The sequence below is a fragment of the Cynoglossus semilaevis genome, chromosome 12 (assembly GCF_000523025.1).
Source record: "Cynoglossus semilaevis isolate Cse_v1.0 chromosome 12, Cse_v1.0, whole genome shotgun sequence".
NCBI lineage: Eukaryota > Metazoa > Chordata > Actinopteri > Pleuronectiformes > Cynoglossidae > Cynoglossus > Cynoglossus semilaevis.
The window spans coordinates 1751360-1760050 of NC_024318.1; the positions used below are offsets into that span (position 1 = coordinate 1751360).

Below are 8691 nucleotides of genomic sequence, written 5' to 3' on the forward strand. Positions count from 1 at the left end.
AAGAAGTCAAAATGTTCCAATGTTTCTCCAAAGTCATTTGAAGTAAATCCAACGTCTGTGTTCGTGGACTGTTGTTTGAGACAGAGATTGTTTTTTCTGAAACGTGGTTCTAACGTCAGACTGTGATACAGCAGCGGTCCTAACCCGTTACTGACGACCGTCGTTGAAGGATGATTACGTTTTCAAAATCAATCATCTTTTAGACTTTATTCTGTTAGTATCAGAGTGTGGATGACCTTTGACCTGTGGTTTGGAAACATTTCCAGATTATCTTTGAATGAGAAATTAAAGGGATATGAAGTCAAGTACATTTTCTTAATTTCCCAAAGAAAACTCTGGTGGGAAGATAAAGTTATATTCATTCACTGTGGTCCGATACCACATGATCTGTGGACCCGTACTGGTCCCTGGAGCAGGGGTTGGGCATCCCTGCTATACAGTACATAAGTTGAAGTTGAACCACAGATGAAACTGTCTGTCTGGATAAAGTCCCAGCATGCACCTGGCCCTCCACCTGTTACTTTAGCGGCACCGTCTCTGGGCTTCATCTCTGGGCTTCATCTGTGGGCTTCATCTGTGGGCTTCATCTGTGGGCTTCATCTCTGGGCTTCATCTGTGGGCTTCATCGGTGGGCTTCATCTGTGGGCCTCATCTCTGGGCTTCATCTGTGGGCTTCTTCTCTGGGCCTCATCTGCTCTGGGCCTCATCTGTGGGCTTCATCTCTGGGCCTCATCTGTGGGCTTCATCTGTGGGACGCTCGGGGGCCGACGTAGACGGGTTTCCCTCATGTCCACCGTCTGTCTCTGCAGCTGTTGCTGCTAATGACACTTGATCCCAACTATGGACACATGTCTCCATCAAAGAGGAGCGAGAGAGAGAGAGAGAGAGAGAGAGTGACAAGACAGCACCATGGCTGTCGGTCACCTCGTAAACACCGCCTCGCTGTGATCTCCGTCGGTCACAGAGGCAACACGTTCCCACAAACTGGAAACATTTTCCACCTGCAGATGTTGCGGTGACGAGACTGGTCAGTCTGTGGACAGAACACCTGGTCTGTTGGCTACGTCAGTGGTTCTGGACTCACGGTGATCACATGGTCAACATGTGTCGTGATTTTACAGGATGCCAAGGTGAAACGTCTTCTGGGAATTTTTATTTTTATTTCATTTTTGACATCAGAAGATTCTAAGATGCTGAAGCGACTTCACTTCCTCAACACAGGAAAGACAAAAGCTTTGATTGGTCAGATCAGGATAGAGTTTCCAATCACACCTCCTCAGTGGTCAGGTGACGATCCATAACATTTCTAAGACTGACCGTGTGAAAAGTCTTCAGAGATTTGTTTCTCTGATTTTGACGAACCGCCGACAGCAGAAGATTCTGAGATCCCCAGGGTCACTGAGGTCATGTAGGGCGCGCCACAGTCGGTGCCTGGAGCCATAGGTTATTTCTGTTGTGAGAATCCTGTGAGTCATATTTAGCCAAGGTTATAGTTGTTGTTTTTTTATCTAAAAAGTTATTAAATAGGTTTCAAACATATTTTCCCAATTTCTATATATTTTAAAATACAAACAATTACTGGTGTAATTTTCATGTATTTCATTTTTTCTTTCTACTCAAAGTTCTCTTTGAGATTATTTGTAGTTAAATCCAACATTTTATCAATACTTTGAGATAAAAACATATAATAATATAATAATATATAATATAATATAATTGATATTTTTAAATCGTAAATAATGAATTATCCAAATTTAATGTGTTTAGTTAACGTCAATATCATTTAAAATATTATAAAGTATTTTCTTCATCAAATATAACAACTTCAGGTTTACTAAAATACACCTTTGATTACACGATAAGACAGTGCCCTCCAGTGGTTGTCACGGCTTGTCTCCATAGTATTACATTTAAAATCTTTATTTTATTGAATGATCTTTGTAGTGAAAAGTAAATCACTGCAGATTGTCTGATGAAAACATCTCTTTTTTTTATTTCAAAGCAAAATGAAAACCACAGTGTGTTTTGTTTCTTATATTTTCTTTCCTTTTTTTAGTAAACTACTTTTATCAGAAACTACAGAAGCCAAACAAGGACACAAAAAAAAACCAACAAAAACGACTGTTGTTCATTTGTACATGGAATGTAAAAACAGAGTGAATTAAATTATTTGATCTAAAAATCAATTATCAGGTGGAACAAAAACAACACTCACAGAACTTTCTTCTTTTTCTCTTAAAATACCAAACTCCACCTACAGCCACGTGGCTTTTCTACACCATCAGCAACAAACAACATTTAAAAAAATGACAACAACACACCTCCTCCTCCTCCTCCTGCCCCAGTCCTCCAGTCCTCCAGTCCTCCTCTTCATCACTTGCCGTCCAGTTTGGCCATTTCCTGCAGGTAAATCCCGATGCTCTCACTGTCAAACAGGACAAAGTAAATGTTTTTCAGGGATGAGCTGGTGGACGACACAAAGTGGTTGGAAATGGCCTTGAGGATGAGCTGAGCCGCCGTCTGCTTTGGAAAACCATTTCTGTGAGGAAGAAGAAAAAAAAGTTTAGAGACTCCAGATCCTTAAGAACAAAAGTTACTGTAAAATAAAAAGATTTCTTTTCTTTTCAGTTGTAAGGAAAATATAGCGTGATATTAAAAACCGTCGTCTGCTTCACTACATCTTATTTCACTTGTGCCGTGTGTCGCTCACCGTCCTGCAGGAAGTGAAGGGAAAGCCACAGACTTGAGCTTCTTCTCCTCGGCTGCAGACAGACAGTTCTTCACCGTCTTCTCCAGCTGGTCCTCACACTTCTCCGACCCCCACTGAGGGACGTTACAGTGGATGATGAAGCGAGCTGCCATCCCATTGGCTGGACTCATTGCCACTGAACCAACAGACACACAAACACACGTTACACACACGTTACAACAGTTTGTGTGTGTGTGTGTAGAAGGAAGTTCAACATCTTGTCTTTGCCAGGACAAAATGTCACATCACCAAATTCTCTGTACCTGACGCCACCTCTAGGGGTCCCTGTGTTTTTCGTATCTCCTTCACTCCATCCTGGAATTCCCGACCTCCGGCTTTTTCTAGTGCGTTACCTGAACACAGACCTTTTTTAATTTGTTTTTTTTTCTCTTCATTCTGCAGACGTTACAAATGAACAACCTCCTCCTAGAAATGGAATTCATCTTCCAACCTGTTTAACTTTTTTTTTTAAACTTGAAAAGTTGTGAAAAGCATTGTATCGTCTGCATATAACAGAACTAATGTTTCCTGTTGACATCGTTCTCACCCAGTCCGTCTTTCAGGTCCATCTCTGCGTTTGTCGGGTTTATAATCGCCTCCACTTTTATTGTTCCGATCTTGCTGGCTTCGCTCTCTGTTAGTGAAAGCTGTGGGTTCACACAGTGGTGGGATTATCTACGTGTTGGAGTGAGTGGAGAACCGAGGACGCTGCTCTGGGTTCGTCCTACCTTTTGTCCCAGGAACAGCGTCTTTGCAGACAGGATGGTGAATCCGTCTCCAGGACCGTCGTCTGCCGTGGAGTTCGGTGCAGAATCTTTGTCGTCCGTGTTCTTTGACATGACCAGAAGAGAAACATTTGACTGTTGTTTCTGATGTGTCAGCCTCAAACACTCGCCACCTGTTGGACTGACTGACTGACCTTTGGCTTCCGTCCTCGTTTGCCTTTGACCTTTTTGAAGGTCTTTACAGGCTTCTTGCGTTTGGGCACCTCTTCCTGTTTCTCTGGGACGGACGCCTGACTGTCCACTTTCACTCGTGCCCCTCGTTTCTTCGACAGCAGCTCTGGGTGGATGCGAGGCAAAACCCCACCATTTGATATGGTTACCCCCCGAAGAAGCTAAAAGGATAAAAAAGGTTCCGGGGTCAGAGAGAACAGAGAACTAGAAAAACTGGTTTAAATTCCTTTAAAATGTGAAAAAGAAAAGTTGAAGGAAACTGTCTTATTTTAGCTGTTAAATATCTGATACCAAACGGCACCGATGGCTGAATTAACTCTCAGTTAGCTCACAGGGACAAAGACGCTATTAGTCCGCTGCTGCCCCATGTGGCAGGACTGTGTCACTGACATTGTTGCCATGTGTTGTCTAACAGGAAACCTAAGGCTCACCTTTCATTTTGGTGCTGATAAACAGTATGTAACTTTTGGGTGTTACCTGGTTCAGTTCCTCGTCATTGGCCACAGCCAACTTGATGTGTCTGGGAGTTATTCGACCTTTCTTGTTGTCCCGCGCTGCGTTTCCTGCTAACTCCAAGATCTCAGCTGAAAGGAAGAAACAAAGCGTTGTTGGAAACATCAGAACAACAAGAACGTCACAGTCCCAGCTGTCAGGACCTGAACCCACTGGTGGCTCCTCACCTGCCAGGTACTCGATGACAGCGGCCATGTAGACCGGAGCTCCCATGCCGATGCGGTACTTGTGCGTGCCGGTGCGCAGGTATCTCATCATCCTGCCCACAGGAAAGATGACACCAGCCCTGGAGGAGCGGGACAGTTTGGTGGCCTTCTTCTTCCCCCCTCTGGCTGACATTCTGCTCTACACACAGGAAATATAACAACACAAAAACACAAAAGCACCATTTGTAAGAAAAGTTTCAATCAAGTTTCCAGTCAATTTGACTTACTTTTGGACTTTCTTTTTGTTAAAATGTTTGGAGGGATTGAAGAGGAACTGGGAAGTTCTGGATTTAAAAAACTTCAAAAATGAAAACAACTTTGTTTAAACATGGTGTTAAATGTTTAGAGATATAAAATCTCCACAGGCATTTCTCCCATCCCTTCACCAAACAGTAAACACTTCAACACTGATTCTTATTATCTTTTTTCATGGCAGTGGAAGAGCAGCGTGCTTCAGTGGAGCTCAAAATGTGTTCATTTTCAGATCATTGAATCTGGGGGGATTTTTGAAACAAGTACAAGTACAAATGAATTGCCTTAAAGTGTGTAATAGATTTGAATTTAAGTGATTTGTTTCATAATTTCACTAAATAAATAATTTAGAAATAATTTAACAAAATGTATTTAAGTTAGTAATTAATAGTCAGTCTTAAGGGTCTAAACATAAAGAAATGCAGAAACAATACCAGGGGCTGCTGATATTTAATCGATTTGAGGTTGTTGGGTTTTTTTTAAATATTAACTGTAAAAATCTTCAAATACCAGATCGTGGACTATAGTTGATTTATATATATATATATATATATATATATATATATATATATATAACATATTCAGACCAGTTTCCTGTTTAAAAAGCCGTTAGCTAAGGCCTTATAGCACCGGCTGGTAACACTCACATGTCATATGTACGATCGGACTAATTAATGTGGCGCATTCTTCCTGCCCCAGCCTGACCCCCTTGGCGGAAGGATACATCCATACATATCTGTATGCATAGATATATACAGTAGATATGTATGAGCGCGTGCAGTGTAGAGGAGTGCGCGTCAGCATCGCCAACCTAAACTCACGTCACTGTTAGCCTAGCCGTACACGGTATCGCATAAATTCTCTGATGTATAATCTTAATGAATGTAAACAGCAAGGCTGTCGTTGCGACGATGATAAGCACAGAGAACATTGTTGGTTATATTTTATATTTTATCTGCAGCCATTAAACAAAATGGCCGCCGATAAAGGTATGTGTTAGCTCTATCAGGTTCTGCTCCGTTAAATTAGCACACGCAAGTTAGCATTTGCTACATCAACAACAACAACAGAGATATTTGACCCCAGCGTCCCTAATAAATGTCTTTTTAAAAGCCCCGCCCACCTCTTCCACTTATCACTTCAGACGTATGGAATAACAGAACAAGCGAACCGCTCCTCACAGTGGCTGTAAAGCATAAAAAATGTAGAACCCTCCTCCTCCTCCTGCTCCTGCTCCTCCACCTCTTCCTTCGCCCTCCTCCCCACCAAGTTTCTACCTGTTTTCTCCTCCGCACACAGGAATTAAAGCTGCACCTCCCTTTCTTTCTTCTGCTGCTGCCGAGGCTGCACACAGACTGTTGTGGTGGCTGTTTCTCTGCTCTCTCTTGTCTCTGTGATCCTGTGAGATTCTCTCAACCTTAGGAAAAAAAAAAGAAAGAATGGAAAAAAATCTCAGTCACAATGAGGATATAGCTAGAGTGGTTGGAGGTTGGATCAGAGCTGCTGATGCTGCAGAGGGGAAAAATTCAACAGAAGGAACGGAGAGAAAAACACACCTTTCTGAACGTGGAATCGGTGCTGGAATAACAACATGTTGTGACATTGTGTCAAATTATGGTCTAAATGCAGTAAATAAATGATTATATGAATCATGTCGTTTTTCCGCATTTAGAAGTGTTTATTGGTCATAAGAAATACAAAGGTAATTTCAGTTGAAGTTTTCCAATCCTTTTAACACTCGAAATAAGATGAAACTTTATTATCCAATACACATGTACAATTGATCCAATAACATAAATTATTAACAAAGAAATACGGCTGTTTTAGTTAAATGTATGGTACACGTCAAACACGACCGTAGGCTACAGCTGTTAAAATCGAATTATGGAAAATCCAAATCTATACGACAATAACTTTTGTTTTCTATTTTTTCATTTCTTGACGTAACGAGGACAGACTTTCACTTTTAAGTCACAAGAGGGCAGTAAAGCACCGCTCTGTAATCCATATGAGATATCGTTGGTATTCTACTTTTATAACTTTTCTATTTATATATCATTGAATGGAAAGTCCATGTCTGTCAACTTCCTGGTTCAACAGACGGACACAGCACTGGTCCAATCACAGGTGCACTATTGGCCAAACAACTGTGTCTGTACTGATCCTGATACAACTTTCTCATGAAATAATTAATTTTAAACACACTTGACGTGAAATACAAATAAAGAACTAGAATGTCAACATATATTTTTATATTCTTGGACTGTTTTTAGTGAATTCCGAATATTTCCCTTTGACGTACAGTATATAGTGTTTGGTCAACATTAAAGCGTGTTTCTATTATAAAAAACAATTTATCTTTGCTCGTTGTTCTTTATGTATTTCATCAAAGTTGATTTTCTGGACCGGGAACAGAAATGAAAAACGCATGTTCCCATACCGGGAGTCGAACCCGGGCCGCCTGGGTGAAAACCAGGAATCCTAACCGCTAGACCATATGGGACAGTGCGGGGAACAGGGGCACTAATCCCCCGAGACCGGAGCCGCAGCACCGGTGGGGGGCGCCTTTTATCAACTCGGAGAAGAACCAGACTCCTGCTAACTTTACCGATCAACTTATTACTAACCTGTTGAACTGCGGTATCTCTGTAGATACCCAACAATGGACTTAGTAATGTACAGAAATATCTATTATATTAACATTTATTATATTATCATTTATGACGGAAATGTTACTGGATCATTTACTTTGAATTTGGACACAAACATTAGTTAAAGTCAGAATATAAAAAACTGTTCTTAAATATATATGTTAATACATTTTTCATTTAATGGGAGGAAGAACTGATGATACATGGTTTCCTGACTGGGATTTAAGTTTAAGTTTAAGTTTAAGTATTTCAGCCATTATTGCCCCCCCTTACCCCCCCAAGCCCCTCCCACATCTTCACATAAACAGCTATTCCTTCAGATCTCCTTAAAAACTGTTATTTACACTAGAAACCACTAGTCTGACTCCACATGGGGGGTTATCATGATCAATCATTCCTTCTTTGTCTTTACTTTTATGTAAATGATCAGAGTTTATGCTGATGACATCACCTTCTTCCAAATCTCCCAGACAACAGTGCGTACTGTACCTGGAGCCACCGCAGTAAAACTGTGTGAGATAAACCTTGTCACCTTTGACACAGCTATAAATCACTAAATAAATGTATTGTGTTACATTGTAACAGAGCAAAGGTAACGATTGGTCGGAGGAGGAAGTCTCCGCCGACAACCACAGGTGAGAGAAACTTCACAAACCATACATTTGACTTTATTGTTTTGGACCAAGTTCTGTTTCACTCTATATATTATATGTGTTTCCAGTGTTGTCTTCCTTTGTGTTAGCAGTTACTGTACTGTACTGTACTGTGCTGTACTATACTGTGCTGTACTGTGCTTTACTGTACTGTGCTGTACTGTGCTGTACTGTACTGTGCTGTACTGTGCTTTACTGTACTGTGCTGTACTGTGCTGTACTGTACTGTGCTGTACTGTGCTTTACTGTACTGTGCTGTACTGTGCTGTACTGTACTGTGCTGTACTATACTGTGCTTTACTGTACTGTACTGTGCTTTACTGTACTGTGCTGTACTGTGCTGTACTGTACTGTGCTGTACTATACTGTGCTGTACTGTACTGTGCTGTACTGTACTGTTTTTCTGTTCAATACTTGAACAACCACGTCATCTTTACTTTTCCACCTCTGAACTACAGATCCTCATATTTAGCTAATGTTTAGCTAAGTGTACGCTACATACATCACATACATCACATTTGGTTGTGTGCTGTGAAAAAATAACTCTTTTGCGGTTGTTGGCAGTTTGGTGGTGAATATATCCTTTGGTCTTTCAGATCTTCTACCTCCAGGATGAAGTTTGAGAACATCCTCGAGGAGATCAATGGCTTTGGGCGGTACCAGCTCCTCCTGGTCTTCCTGACCTGCCTGCCCAGAATCATCCTCCCGTGT

At 41.2% G+C, this 8691-nt stretch overlaps 2 protein-coding genes and 1 non-coding gene across 8 annotated transcripts in view; 1 reads left to right on the top strand and 2 right to left on the bottom strand.

The window, feature by feature from the left end:
* Positions 1 to 1965: 1965 nt before the first annotated feature.
* Positions 1966 to 6110, bottom strand: macroh2a2 (macroH2A.2 histone). Of its 6 annotated transcripts, none has more exons than XM_025060753.1 (9): positions 5954 to 6110; positions 4386 to 4558; positions 4183 to 4289; positions 3669 to 3866; positions 3478 to 3579; positions 3297 to 3396; positions 3013 to 3114; positions 2711 to 2885; positions 1966 to 2539 (listed from the first exon to the last, which is right to left on the bottom strand). In XM_025060753.1, exons 2-9 carry the CDS (start codon positions 4555 to 4557, stop codon positions 2374 to 2376), a joined length of 1122 nt encoding a protein of 373 aa, XP_024916521.1. In that variant the 5' UTR covers position 4558; positions 5954 to 6110; the 3' UTR covers positions 1966 to 2373. The 6 variants fall into 6 exon arrangements, with proteins under 6 accessions (XP_024916521.1, XP_024916517.1, XP_024916522.1 ...); XM_025060749.1 differs by having other exon boundaries at positions 4386 to 4563; XM_025060754.1 differs by having other exon boundaries at positions 3013 to 3102; positions 4386 to 4563; positions 5954 to 6109.
* Positions 6111 to 7107: 997 nt separating this feature from the next.
* Positions 7108 to 7179, bottom strand: trnae-uuc (transfer RNA glutamic acid (anticodon UUC)). The gene has a single exon. It is a non-coding gene; the product is annotated as a tRNA-Glu (tRNA).
* A 1259-nt stretch (positions 7180 to 8438) lies between these two features.
* Positions 8439 to 8691, top strand: part of LOC103386975 (solute carrier family 22 member 7-like) — a 9169-nt gene continuing 8916 nt past the window's right edge. The window contains exon 1 of the mRNA XM_025060755.1: positions 8439 to 8691. This exon is cut by the window's right edge and continues 279 nt beyond it. Within this exon, the coding sequence (XP_024916523.1) occupies positions 8593 to 8691 (99 nt within the window). The 5' untranslated portion in view covers positions 8439 to 8592.

Coding starts and splice junctions, on each gene's coding strand:
- macroh2a2 (XM_025060753.1), bottom strand. CDS start 4,557: ATGTCAGCCAGAGGGGGGAAGAAGAAGGCCACCAAACTGTCCCGCTCC. Junction 3,580..3,668: donor AACGAGGACGGAAGCCAAAG/GTCAGTCAGTCA, acceptor GTCATGTCAAAG/AACACGGACGACAAAGATTC. Junction 3,115..3,296: donor GGACCTGAAAGACGGACTGG/GTGAGAACGATG, acceptor AAATTAAAAAAG/GTCTGTGTTCAGGTAACGCA.